Source organism: Stenella coeruleoalba (genome assembly GCF_951394435.1).
Source record: "Stenella coeruleoalba genome assembly, chromosome: 4".
Lineage (NCBI taxonomy): Eukaryota > Metazoa > Chordata > Mammalia > Artiodactyla > Delphinidae > Stenella > Stenella coeruleoalba.
In genome coordinates, this window is record NC_137149.1 from 83,298,130 (window position 1) to 83,313,363 (window position 15,234).

General features: G+C 34.1%; 1 protein-coding gene across 11 annotated transcripts in view; it reads right to left on the bottom strand.

Moving 5' to 3' along the window:
- EPHA5 (EPH receptor A5) overlaps window positions 1-15,234 on the bottom strand; it is a gene marked incomplete at its 3' end in the record, with an annotated part of 325,147 nt that overhangs the window by 251,299 nt on the left and 58,614 nt on the right. For all 11 annotated transcript variants that reach the window (XM_079919474.1, XM_079919472.1, XM_079919473.1 and 8 more), the window contains exon 3: window positions 12,210-12,870. In XM_079919474.1, coding sequence (XP_079775600.1) covers window positions 12,210-12,870 — 661 coding nt within the window. The remainder of the gene's footprint in view (window positions 1-12,209; window positions 12,871-15,234) is intronic.

Genomic DNA, 15,234 nt, shown 5'->3' on the forward strand with positions numbered 1-15,234 from the left:
TCCAAGCGCTTTGAATTCATCAGAGGAAAAGCCCTTATGCATATGGAGTAGTGTATTATTAATCTCCTGCACAATCACACAGCAGGAACTTTGGAGTGCTCATTCTCTGATTCCTGCTAACAATTCCATCAAAGAAATGGAGTTATCCATCAGTCAAATTATCATTTCCTCTAATTGTTACTTCCCCCAAACTGTGTCTCTTCTTTTTTTTTTTTTTTATTTAAACTATACCTTAACAGCACTCAAATGAGCAGGATATCTTCAAGCTCAGAAAAGATCAAAGCATATCAACAAATTACTTGAGTTCTTAAGGACGAACCCTACTGGTCAGCCATAAATACAGACACAGTGTTTAAACAACAAAGTATAGAAGATAAGATGTGATCCACATCTATGACCAGAAATAATAAAGGATACAAGAGCCTTTTCATGTAATGATAACCAGTTATGAGATCATGAATAGCTTAGAATTCATAGTTTTATTTTTACAGCTAATTAATAATACACTTTCTAGAAAAAACTATGCGGAGCTAGTGTCTCCATGCCTTCCTGCTTTATAATAATTGGCATGTCCTTCTGGACTAATGTACAAACTAAATTTAAAGGCAATAAATTATACTGTTTAGGCAAACAGCATACTTAACCTTTTTTCCTGTGAGTAGTATAAACTGGATATATAAACAAATCAATTAAATAGATTGATACCTTCAAATTAAGCTAAGCTTCTTATTAGTTGCTTGGATAGTTAGCTTTCTGTGCAACCCTCCAAAGTGGTTAAGCAGATTTTTCAAGGCTTATCCGTACAGGAGGTGTACTACATAAATCTAAACATGTCGAGCAGAAAACATTTGACATATTAATTATAATAGAAATATGGTCCTAAGAAGAATCAGTGCTTTTTATTCAGGATTATCATGGATGCTATATGTGATTACAAACTACAAATCAATTTGTGATTAAGTGTGTTTGTATACTGTTCAAAGTACAACAGTAGAATGGGGAATCTGAAGTTAAATATATGATTCTAATGCCAAGTCTAAAATGTGGTGGCTGTGTGATACTGGGCAGGTTAATCTTCTCCCTACTTCCAACATTTGGACCCCAATTTATCAGCTTACTGACGATCATAATATTTGCAACTAATATATTAAATCCTGATTAGCTAAAGTCAAGCCACAGGCTGTGCTAATATTTAAATATGTTATTCCCACCCCCCAAAATTAAAGTTCTCTTTTTTCTGCAGAAAAGGATAATTTTGTTTTAGTTATTTTGTTGTAACAGAGAGCTTATTAAATACATCAAGATTTCCATCTGTATCATATCTCCATTTTTAGTACTATGAAAAAATATGATTATTCTTATTTCAATAAAGAGCATTAACATAGCACCTCTAAACTCCTGTCTTTAGTTTTCTTTATTCAGGATGAAATTATTTATTATAATTACACCAAGTTGGCTAATAACATGAAATTAAATTTTGTGGTATCATTTAGTATCCTTTATGCTAAAATTGTTTTAGACAAAACAGTATGACTACTAGTTTGTGTTTCCAAGTTTCATAAATGTTCCTTTTATACTTCTTTCTCAAAGCCAGGATGTCCTTTTCCCTAAATTAATTTTTTTAATATTATTTTTTGAAGAAGTTTGAGAGATTTTGATAAAAGAATGTGGAAAGAATTTAAGGAAATGCAGGAATTTTTTCTCTATGGTCTGTAAATCATTTTAATTCTAATGCTACTTGCAGAAGAAGAAAAGTAAAAGATAACTTTTTCTCTATTCATGTCAATGTTAAAATGTCAATTCTCATTTTAAAAAGTCACTTTACTTGACAAATGTTTCAGTTTAATTTTTTCAGCTATTAACTCTTTAGTAAAATAAAACGTGTTGACTAAAACATAAATGAAATGTACTTTTCAAAAAATGAACTACTTTTTATTTCTGATAAAATGAATACCAATGAATTTTACATTTGGTGGGTGGAGAGTGTTTCAGACAGGGATGTATATATCCTTCACTAATTTTAGCTTCCTGTAGGTCAGCAATAATTTTTCAAAATTAAAAGTTTTATATTTGGGCATTGTATACTTAGGGAACTATAGACTTAAGTTTAGCATTTACTAGTTCACCCAAGTCTTCTGGTTCCAACAACATGAAGGTCTAAGAAAACGTGGAAACGCTCCAGGTACAAGTACCTAGAAATTAAATTAAATAGAACAAAGCTTGGGGCTGATAAAGTTAATTCATATACTGGGACCCACAAAATTGAGGTCACCCCAGTGGCCTAGCACATGTCACAAATCTAAACCTAAATCAGCCTGCACTTAAGAGAAACCTAACATACACCAATCAGTATCCTCCAACTCAGCTTTAGTTAGCCCACCTTACCCTAGAAAGTAGGACCTGCTAGCCTTGTAAGTAAATCCGGACCTCCTAGCCAATCATTCCTTGGTTCCGCATTGCCTCTTCTAAAGCTCTAAAAACCTCACTCTTGCCCAAAATCCCCTGGGAAGGGTGTCCCACTGCTGGTGAGGCACTGTACTCCCCCAGTCCATGGATTATTTTGAATAAAGGATATCAAACTTGTTACTAAATTGTTTTAGTTTTGTCATTTAACAGGGCTCATTTTACTGTTTTGTTTTAATGCAGGGAAATTTTAAGATGGCAATACATTTTATAAATATGGGGATGGAAACCCACAGGGGGCAGAAAAAAAGAGGGAACCAAAGCATGGAGTGCTGCCTTTTAGAGCTGATCCTATCCTGCTTCTCTGCAGGACAGGAGGGCTGAGAATGGGTGTGGGAAATGGGAAGACTTGGATTTTAATGTCCCAGAGTCCAGGAGAAAAGGCCATAGCCTTGTGGTAAGCGGGGAGCCCTTCAGAGAGTCTGAAACCTTGAAAAACTGGCTGCACCCTCAAGAAGGCACTGGTTAATAGGAGGACGAGGAGAGGAGAATTTGTAGAGTTAGAATAAGACAAAATATTAATATGCTTATCATTTCTGTGTTGTTTATACAGTTTCTTTGTATTTGGGTATAAAGCAGAAGGTTGGCAGACTACAACCTATGGGCCAAATCCTGCCTGTCACCTGTTTATGTAAATAAAGTTTTATTGGAATACAAAAAAAAAAAAAAAATAGAAGGCACTGGGTAAAACGCTGCCCATGTATACAAGGAGTGCCAAAGAGTCTTGTGGGAGGTGGGACCTCTTCATGGAGGGAAGAAATCAGTCTTCAAGAATCAAAATTTGTGGCCTTCCCTGGATGAGGTTTTGGGGTATAAATTTACATAAGACACTAAAAGCCACCAAACCTTAATCCTAACTATCATAAAACTCCTTAATCTGGACTACACGTTACAGTCACCTAGGGAGCTTTAAAAAAAAATACTGACGCTCTGGCCAGCACCACACAATGGAATCAGAATCTCTCATAGGTGTGTCCAGCAACAATATGGTTTTAAATTATTAAAATTACTGTGTTGCACTATAAAAATGTTGAGAAGAGAAGAATTAGATAAAAACTGGTCCCAATAATACTTCATCAGTAGGAGGAAAGCTTAAATCATGTGAAGAACTCCTACAAGCCAATAAAAAAAGACAAGCACTCCAAAAATGTAATTCATAAATTGGAGTGATTAGGACATGGCTGCCATTTGTACTTTTTTCTCTACCTTGTTGTGGTTTGATTTTTCCCCTAATTTGCCAATATTGTTTACTTATGATAATAGTAGAATGAATTGATAGTAAGTATGAGATTCCAAAGTCAAGAAGCAATTAGCAGAAATAAAAAAGGAAAGAATTTCATTAGGCCTAATACAATCAAAAGTTATATAATTACCATCTATATCAAAATAAGAAACATCTGGAGGGAAAGATAAATATATAATTAATGCGTAATAGTCATGAAACAACATGAAGAGTGCAATATTTTGATATTTATTCAAAGGGATTAAGATAAATACATTTCTTGCCCTTATGTAGTTACATGGCCCTAAAATTTATCTGTATTTCAGTTCCCTAATCTTTAAAATAAAGAAAAAAGGAGGATTCACTCCAAGAGTCCTTTATATTAGTGCTTCTCAAACATAGATGCACATAAAAAACACCAAGGGATCTAGCTAAAATGTAGATTCAGATTCAGTTTTTCTATGATGGGGCTTAAGATTCTGTAGTTCAAAAGTTCTCAGGTCATGCTGAAGTGGCTAGTCCATGCCCCACTCCTGAAGTAGGCATACTTTATATGCCTTTACAGGCTATCTCTGCAGGTGCATGTTGTATTATTTAACATTTCACATATGAGGAAAGTTGGGCTCAATCTGATTTTGTTTGTCCACAGTCACACAGCTACCAAAAGGAAAAGTGAGATTTGAATGGAGACCTGCATCACCTTAAAGCCCACAGCTCTCTTTACTGCGTACAAAATCTGGTGGTGATTTCAGGTCGATTTTGAGGTTTTAAGTCTACTTAATGATTTTATGCCATTGGTGGCTACTTTGTTTCATATAATTTGCATTCTTTTTTTAACTTTTTGCTCTTAAGAATCTGGGAATAGACACTGAGATGTTTGCTGAATCACACTCAGTGAATTTTCAAAATTAAATTTTCCTGTACACACAACTTTTCCCATGAGAGCTATACTGATTTATGTTATCAGACTTTGTAAAAATCCTTCTGCTGCTACCTGAACAAAAAAAAGCAAACAATAAAACAGAAGGAGTACGTTGTGGTTTCCCAGTACATTTAAGTATCATGGATTTTAAATCACTTCTGAATATATCAATTCAGATATATGATGATATATAATAGCTTTTATCTTTATCATTAAACTTTTTTCAGAGAATTATCTTTCTATATTAATTTATTTCTATATTTCTTTGTTAATTTATATATTTCTATATTAATTTGTTATAATAAAAGTAGCATATCCAATGCATATTCTTTTAATAAATGTTTTTTATCAGGAGATGTTTTGTAAAATATGAGACACTTGAACATAAATATAATCACTAATTCTCCATCCATGTGATCATAATGGAGCTCAAGATCAGAAATGCTAAAATTCCTTTGCACGGTAACAATACGGAATGTGCCACCATCATAATAAGACATTCTAGAGACTGACCCAAAGTAAAATGTACAAAGTAGCTATTACTATTACTGTAAATATGAGGCATAGTATTTATTTGTTACATTTATTCTAAACATGGCATAGGAAAGGGAGACTCACGACTTTGCCTAATGTACCTCCTTTTATGAGTGAGAAAGTAGGAGTGCAAAATCAAGATCAAAAGCTTGTCTACGAGGGATTATGGAGTGTTTGCTTCTGCTTCTTCTATTTCTTTTCCTTTATTGCCAAATCTCTCTCTCTCTCTTTTTTTTTTTTACTGTGCCCATATCCAGAAGATTCACTGGACCAATGAAACATTAAGTTCTTAAAAAAGAAAAGGCTTTCATTCTTTCAACTGGTATAATAACTTACAAGCTACCATCCACCACACCAATACTACTCATAAATAAACTGAGTTGTTTCATATTTGATATATATATATTTGACCCTAGGTATTATTAGGAATTCTCTATCCTTAAGACAGTATAATATGTATATGAATAGCCTCTTTTAGCAGGTAATTTCAGGGAGTAGCAGCTCTTTTATTTCTCAGATTTTAATATGCAAATACATTTTAATATAATTTTAGAGGGAAAAGAGATATATACAAAATTGATTAAGATACTATGATAAATCTCTGCACTGAAAGCTTCCATCTGCTTGTTAAGCTGTTTCCCATAGTCTTTGTGGCTTCTTTTTTCACATCTGTGTTAAACATCACCTTTTCAGAGAAACATTTTCTTACTACCCATTTTTTTGCACACTCACACTGCCAGTAACAATGCTCATAAACCGTAACTGTAGATGTGAGTGCATATGTATGTTTGTGAGCTATCTGTCTGCATTACTAGGATACAGGAATTGTATAGATAGACTACAGTGCCTAGTACAATAACTTAAAGGATGAGCGATCAATAATTTAAAGAATGAGTGATGATATCTAAGGAGAGAGCAAATCTCCTTTATAAAGTAGGTTCCAATATATTTACATAGTTTTGATCACCCAATAAATAAAAATGTAGGATTATCCTTTGATAAATGATTCTACTCGAGAATATATTCTCTAGTTTAAACAAATTAGAGAATTTTCTAAGCTGAAGCTACCCTGTATTTTCCAATGGACAGACACATATTCCTGTATATAATTTTATTTTTAATAAAATATCTAAGACATAGCTAACGTTTATTGAATAAGTACTGTTTTCTAGGCATTATTCTAAATAACTTTCATATAATATCTCCTAGAATTGCTATGAGGTAGTTAGAGACGAGGAAAACAAGGAATAAAGAGATTCAACAACTTGGCCAGGGATACAGAGCTGATAAATGGCAGAGGTAGGATTTGAATCCAGGCATTCTGGCTCAGAATCTGCATGCTTAAAACACTAGGGTACGTTGCGTCTCATCAGCAGCATATTTACTGATATACTATATCACTTTATCCAAGTTAAATCAGTCACATTTCAAAATGAATACGCAGGGCTTCCCTGGTGGCGCTGTGGTTGGGAGTCTGCCTGCCGATGCAGGGGACACGGGTTCGTGCCCCGGTCCGGGAGGATCCCGCGTGTCGCGGAGCAGCTGGGCCCGTGGGCTGTGGCCGCTGGGCCTGTGCGTCCGGGGCCTGTGCTCCGTGACGGGAGAGGCCACAGCAGTGAGAGACCCGCGTACCGCAAAAAAAAAAAAAAAAATGAATACGCATTTTAAGAAATGTACACTTCTTTCGTTCTGCAGAAAAATGTTCACTTTTGCAAAGGTAACCAGTCTATAAACATATTTAGCTTTAGCAGCACATCTGCTCACGTAGGCAGATGGAGTATATTTCAATCAGTGGTTCTCAGCTAAGAGAGATTTTTGCCTCCAGGGGTCATTGGTAATATATGGAGGCATTTTTGACTATGAAAATCAGGAGTGGAGTATTAGAGGCCAAGGAAGCTGCTAAATATCCTACGGTGAACAGGACCACCCCTCCCCCCAAACAACTAGTTATCTGGCCCAAATATCAATAGTATCAGTGTTGAAAAACTCTGATTTAGAAAAAAAAAGAAAAGCAAAAACAAAAATATGCAGAGTATGCTCTAACATTTTAATAGAACTAATCTAAAATTATTCAAGGGAGGAGTTAAAAAGAAAAGAATTTTATTACTCTCATGTGTAATACCTGCAAATAGATGAAATGACTTAACTACTTGATTGTCTTAGTGGTGGTTCACAGCAGTAGGTCACACACACACACATATACTCACACACCATTGACACTCTACTTTCATAATTGCCATCTTTTGTTAAAATTTTTAAATTAAAATTAGTTTCCTTCTGTTGCATAAAATAGCATACCAAATAGGACCAAAAGTTCAACCCCTTTGAAGTTTTTTGGTAATGTGTCTAATTAAAAATAACTAGGCTCTCCAATGCATAATTATATGAACACCTAATACCCTAAATTTCCAGCCAATTTTGTTTCAAACATAAATATGCACCAGAAGTTTGAATGATCGACATACTACTCCCTGCAGTATCTGTACTGTTTCTGAATCAAGGCTCTTTCTTGAGCTCAGTATTTTCACTACATTTCCTTGCTGTGCAATCATCTCCCAGTTGGACAATTAATGTGCTTTTTCTCCGCAACGCTTGGCATGTGACACCCCCCCTTACCCTGTATTTGAGCATGCACCATATACCTTCTTCACTCTGACTGGTTTTGGCAGTGACCCACAATCTAAATCTCTTTCCTCCATTTGATATAAGTGAAACTATAATTATCTAGGGGTAATTTCAAATTACTACTTCATTCCGCTAGCAACTGATGAAGATTAGTGGTCTTGCCTTGCATCTGAGTAAGTCGGCAACATAATCACAAGAGAACTCAGCAGGCAACATTTGATTCATGTGAACTCAATTACTTCTGTCAAACACATTCACTTCAATAAAAAGCAGAAACTTCCAAAATGGGTTTCTGCTAACAATTTTGTGCTCAAAAAAATTTCATTTGACTCTTAAGGGAAAAAATAGTGTGAATTTCATCAGAAATAATAATAAATAACAAATATGGAAACATACTTGAGTAAATGGATTTAATACATTATTAGTTCCTGAAAATAAAGAACATTTCAAGGAAATAAATTTGTATACTTAAGGCAGCTTATTATAGAAAATTAAGGCATATAAGTAAGCTTTAGAAAAATGAATTCACTCTATGTTTTAACGTAATACAATAGAAACCAGAGTACTTGCTTACCTTGTTAAAATCAGATTATTATGGAAAAGGTAGTCAAGTTCTCCTAAAGGAAGTTAAATATGAACTGCTAAATGGACAGGGACTCCTGAATCACTTCTTGGTTGTCTTCTGGGTTGAAGCCGCCATATGTTAATAAGCTGCCTAGCATTCTGATTCCTTAAGGTTTAGTTGCTAAAAGCCTCTCGGTCAAGTCTATCATGCCCTGCACGCATGTCAAGTCACATGAACATGATCCAACAGCAACTACCTGGTCACTTCCTAGTACAGATTCAGTAAATCTTAACATACGACAATCATTACAACAGGTTTACTCAAACTTCACCTTCTTATTACAGTCTTAATTAAATCCCAACATATTTTGATTATAAAAGAAACTGAGTTATTAAATGTAAATATGTAATAAGGCTATATTATAAACACTTTTCAGCATGTGATGTTTTGAGGTCTACAAAAATCACTAAGACGACCTCTACGATAGTTAATATATCATATGCCAATCATATATGATTTAATACCTGAAACTTGAAAATTTGGCCTGAGAATCTTAGGACTAAGTAAAAATTAATTTAAAAGACATATTTGTCAATTTTTATGACCAAGGATGTTTTCTAAACATAAGTACAAAGGTAAGATAAACACAATTATTTATTTAAAATAAATAATTTTAAAACATAGTATTCTTTTATGACTTTGCTCATCCTATTTCCTCTTTTGAATTCATTTTCCTTACCTCTTGCCTTTTGATTTCCTTCTCACTTCTTAAGATTACATACACCACTGCTGTAATCAAGGAGTATGTAGTCTAATGGGGGTGGGGAGTGAATCATTAATCAAATAATAAGTTAACAAATATGTGCAAAATCATAACTCTAAATGGTTTTATGAAGGAAAATATGTGAGTAAATAACAGAGGGGGATGACCTAGTCTTCAAGGATCAGGGCCAGCTTCCTTGAACAAGGAGTGTTGGAGCACAGATCTAAAGGATTAGTATGAGTTGATCAGGCATAAGGGAGGTAAAAGAATTTTTCAGGGGAAGGGAACAGAATCATAGAAGAACAAGTAATGAAAGTGAGCCTTTGAGAAACTAAAAGCGAGCCAGTGTGGCTAGTGCATAGTTTAAGATGTGTCTAGAGAGCTAACAGGCGCAAAGTCATGCAGGATCTTAGGCTACTTTAAAAACTTTATTTTAAAGGAAACCATTGAAGAGTCTAAAGTAAGTGTGTTGGGACTAGGCAGGGACTGAGGAGGATGGGTGTATGCAACTACCAGATTTGCATTTTTGTAGAGATGATACACTCACATGGCTCAAAAACCAAAACTACATAAAAAGTCATTCATTATATTTAAAAATAAAGTTCCAACAAGATATGCTTATAGATTGGAGGAAAAAGGAAACAGAGAGAAGTGGGTGATTTTATGAGATAATTGCGTGGTAGTTTCTATAAATACTTTGGGATGGATTGAAAGTGGGAGGTGGGTAAGAAGGAGATGTCAAGAATGATTCCTAGATTTCTGGCCTATCAAGGATAGCTCCAAAACATCAACGTCCCTACTTAAAGGTTTGGGGACAGTACATTAAAACCATAGAATGAGTTAGAGTTATGGAGGAATTGTATATGATATGCACACTTACACACATACATACATTTACATTTGCATGTATATATAATATATAGGTTTAAATGCATATATTTATTTATGTGGGACTATCTGTGATGCCTTAATTCTCCAAAACAAACCTTCAACATTTATTTATTCATTCAATAAGATATGTTATTTATAGAATAAACATTTGAAATTCCTCCTAGAGCGGCCACATATCATTTGTACATGGGAAAACCAAGAGGCACTATTCATATAGACTGCACTGTGTAGAACAACTTCTGGTGCTGTGTCTACAGCCTTCATGACCCACAGCCTTTGTTCCTCCTACCAGAGTAGGGTAATAAACACATTTATTGACGTTTCCTCCAAGGTAGCCTCTCCGGTTCATCCCTCTTTCTCTCAGGTCTCTACTCCTCAATTAGTAAGAGTACGAGAATAGGAAGTTGCAGTAAATGCATGCACTAAAAAACATCCTGTCAGAACACTACTTCCCCAAGATGTTTTCATGATAAGCACCTGCAGAATATTTTAAGCCCAGCAACAATCAAAAATTATCCTCTAAATGCAGAGGTCCTTTATACTCTGTGTGGATATGGACGAAGACAAAAGTCACTGTGTTTGAACTAAAGCTACCACATTATCATTCGCTAAAAGGATATAAACAAATAACCAAATCAAGCATGTTGCTTTATAATAATAGTAAACAAATTATTAGAAATAATAAGATTCATATTGTAAATATTTTAGGGAAAAGAATACAGTGTATTCAATGGATTATATTTAACTCCCACTTCTGATTCTACAATTACATATAGCTTCACCTTATACCAAGAAGGCTGCTCAAAAGAAAAGTTAAGGTAATGTTAGTTAGAACTTTCCTTTAAATCCAAACCTAAATAAAAGCTGATTCATTTCCTTGACAAACTTAAAAGCATATCTGAAACATAATTTTGATTTAATAAAACTTTACATATAAAGGAATAGAGAGTTGTAGATTACGTGGAGAAATAATGCACTTGATTGTAGATGGTATACAAATATGAGGTGATGCTGAAAAAGGAAGTTTAAATATGGTGCAATGTGTTTCTAGAGAGAAATAATTAAGCAAAGTCAGTATGATTTACAGGAAATTTCCTAGTTTTGTTTCCCTGGATCTACGGTCAATCTACAGTCAGGCCTGAACAAACTTGAGCAAGTTTGATCCACATTATATACTGGATTTAGAAAAAAAAAAAATGCACCTGAAGCTACCAGTGGGATTAGGGGACTTCTCAGCATTTGGTTTTCTCCTCAGTTAATACACATTAACTCTCATTACCTATTTGGCATGTACACATCATGGTGAAAACAAGTTCAGGTTCATAAGGATGGATTTTTCCTCTTTTAAGGAAAACGTGTTTTCTTCTTCATAAGCTGTTCTTCACTTTGCATAAAGTACTATCCTGTTCCAAAAAGCTATTGATAAAGATCCAAGTTTAAAAGGGCAACTCACCACACTGTGGGCAAAATGAGGGTATTTTCAGATGAAGAAGGAGGCATGCATGATCAAGTTTCAATTTAAAAGAAAAATTAAAACAAAAAAATTTCCAAGTGCAAATTGCTTTGAAATGACCTTTCTGTATTGGCTCTATCTCCAAACAGTTATTTGCTTGGGTTCTACTTATTAGGCATTTAAAATTGACCTGGAAATTCTTAAAAGCAAGCATGTAATAGCCATTATATGTAAACAACACAGTAAACTAAGTCCTGTCACCTTACACATATTTTCCAATGAAGTTCATGTGGCTGAACTTATATCTGAAGAAATTTTAAAAGGCAGTTAAAAGCATGCCAAAACAAGTCTCATCAAAGGTTTACATTTGAATTTCATATAACGAGTAAAGAGTACTATTTTCTCTTCATGGAGATAAAGTAGCAATAAAGTAGCAGACACTAATCATACAAAGAAAGTTATATACAAAGAAATAATCCCTTGATCTGAGCTGTCCAAAAATAAAACTTCTGAAAACAAAATGCATATGAAATATTACACTGCAAGTAAGACATTCTGATAATTATGTATATCCAATAAAATATTGCATTAAATCTTTCATCATTGCCAGAAGTTTTAAGATTCTGAGAAGAAAGAAATCAAACTTGAAGAGAAATAATCTCCATAAATTAGCAAAGTAAAAGGTCGTTTGCTCATAATCACTGGAAGAAATACATATACATGATCCAACTGAAGCAGACAACCCCTGCAGATCCAAAGATAAACTCTTACCTTGACAGGTGCCGTTTTTCTCTTCATATCCGGCCTTGCACATGCATTTCCCAATGGGCACCAGCCACTCCCCTTCAGCGCTGCAGTGCATTTTGGGTGGTTCATCTGTCACAGAATGGTTGACACAGGAGCCCGACACTTCAAGCAACTGTGAAGAATCAGCTCCAGTGATTGTGTCAGGGAAGACAGCCAAGTGTCGTACCACAGAAGGGCATTTTTTATAGTACACACGAACGGAAACGAGAGCAATGCAAGCACCCACATCTTGAAAAGCGAGATAAAATCCCTTTTTGCTTAGAGGTCCTACATCTCTGACCTCTGTATTCAGTTTCATGACACGGTCACCAAGATCAAGTTCTGTAAAGCTTTCATCGGCAGCAATGGTATCAATTTTTATGTACTGGTTTTCCTTGATGTTTCTCCCATTCTCATCTGACTCAAAGTAATACATGTTAAAAGTTTCCTTACAGGTCCCCAGCCCTCCAGGAAGACTGTTGCAGTCCCGCAGAGTAAACTTGAGTTCTATGAAGATTCTGGAAGCACCTTCGTTGGAGATCCAACTGGTCAAAAGCCAGTTATTTTGATTCTGTTCCATAACTTTGCATACTTGGTATGTGTGGATAGGGGCATAATTTTCATCAACTTCACCAATCTCTTCCCACTGTGTAATATAATAGAAGGACAAAAAAATTAAAAGACAATTAGAAAATAACCAGCAAAAATAGTCAAAGAAAACTAATTCAGGTGTAAAATTTCTGCTTCCTCAATATACAGTATTGAGAGAAGGAGCTATAACATGAAAATTTTTAAAAATTATTTCCCTTTTTTAATTAAGTAAAGTATTAGTCATTGTCTCCAATGTAACTCAAGCATGAAGATATGTAAATGATATTCCCCAGAAAAAAATCATGTATTTCAGAGTAATAGTAAAAGAAAATTCAGTATGGATGTGACTAACAAGAAGCAGTGAAAGGCAAGTATATATATTTGGAAGAAAGTTTGAAAGAAAAAGGGTAGATAAAGTTTGAAAGAAAAAAGGAAGTACAAGTTTTTTAAAAATGACAATGAGAAAAAAAGCAATAAATGTGGAAAAGAAGGGATAAAAATGTAACGTGAATCCACATTTATTTAACCCTGGCAGGTTACAAATAACACAACAATGTAATAAAACTTGAAAGAAAATTCATTAGTTTAAAATTAATAATAAATGTTTATTTCATTGAACCAATCTGGTTAGGAATCTTTTACAGTTGGATAACTAAGTGTTTATTCATACATTTATTCACAAATATAAACCTAGAGACAGACAGAAAATAGAGATAAAAATTTTAGATTAGTAATACTGAGAGCCTTGTCATTTCAAATACTAAGATTTTTTTGTTATACATATCCTGGGAATGCATTATTCTTTCTTACCAATGCATTATTTTATGCACAATGACCTTAGAAGTTCTGAATATACACAGGATGTAGAAAAATTAAGTATGATTTATATAGCTTCCAAAATACTATTCAGCCAAAGAAGAGATCTAAACCTATCTCTTTCCTAGTAAAATACTACGGTTTTGAGAATGTCAATGCACCACACCACTTTCTAAACAGTGTAAAACCAGATTTTTCTTCTTCATAAAGGTTATTATAATAAGAAATTTTAAAAATCTGTCTACAATCTGTGTGAATAAAACTACATATAGTTTTAAATCTTTAAAAATTGTCCTGAAACACACAGAGCAATGTAACCATACACACTGGCTTTCAATTAATCCAGAATGTGATTTCAGACATTAAGTATTAACTTCACAGAACCTCATTTAGTTAGACATGAAATTAAATGGAGCATTATTTTTTGATTCTTTTGAAATGACAAAGATATGAAAATGTGGCATCACAAGGGATGCACATAAATCATATACCTCAGATGGCCCCTCTCAGAGTTTTAGCTGCCATCAGACAGACAGAAGTAAAAGGTGTTAATGAGGGAAAACTGCTGAGCTCCTTAAAATCACAGAGACATCAAGGTCGTATCTTACCTAACAACTTTCACATTAGGGTGTTACATGAAACCTTAGTTCATTAATTTAATCTCACTTTTGTCCTCTCTCAAAATTTATCTAAATTGTACTTAGCCTCTGATTTTCTAAACCAGCTTTCTCTCTCATTAAACTACTTACAGTTTCTTCCTGAAGCCATCCAGGTATCAATACGTTTATTATAAATGCTTAATGAATGTCATGATTAATATTTCATGGAAACAAGCACCTCAGCTAACCAAACGAAAACAACAAAAATGATCAACTTACTGTAAGAAGATTAATTAAATGTATTTTCTTTGCATTAGTAAATTTGAAAAGAGCATCAAAAAACTCTTCTCTGAAAAAGGAAAACCGAAATGCTACGTTATCTCTGTTTTAGATTCTCTTATTTTTTAATAGCCCTCCAATGCAAAATAGAAACATATTTCAAATCCTTGGCCTTAAATCATTTATGGAAGACTCATTTCTGCGTCACATATTCCAATAGGATCCGGTTAGCAAGTCAAAGGAATTGGACAAGTAAAAGGAATTGGAATAGCAGCATCTTCCAAGATTATAAGGCAAGCAATTCACAGTCTTTGTACAAAGTCCAAGGTACCACAGATATTATTAAAAATGCAAGCCAAGCAGCACTTGACAAGACAGCTTAATAGTTACTGCTTCGGGTGATAATTTCAAAGTATGTGTATAGGCATATTACTTCTCTGAATATTCTCAATTAAGAAGAGGAAAAACTGTAATTTTCTTTGATGTTAGGATTTATCATGGTCGGATTTTATTTATTTTTCTTTTCAAGTGTCCAAAATATAAATGAAGGCTCACATTTTCTATTTCTAATGCATGAATAGGAGGACTTTCATTTAAATAATTATGGCTATAAGCCATTCAGAGAATCAGAAAGGTAATATATACACATTTCCAATAAATATCTGCTCCTATTTAGACAAATACACTAAGAAACAAGCAAAAATATTTCATTTATTTTAGATTGA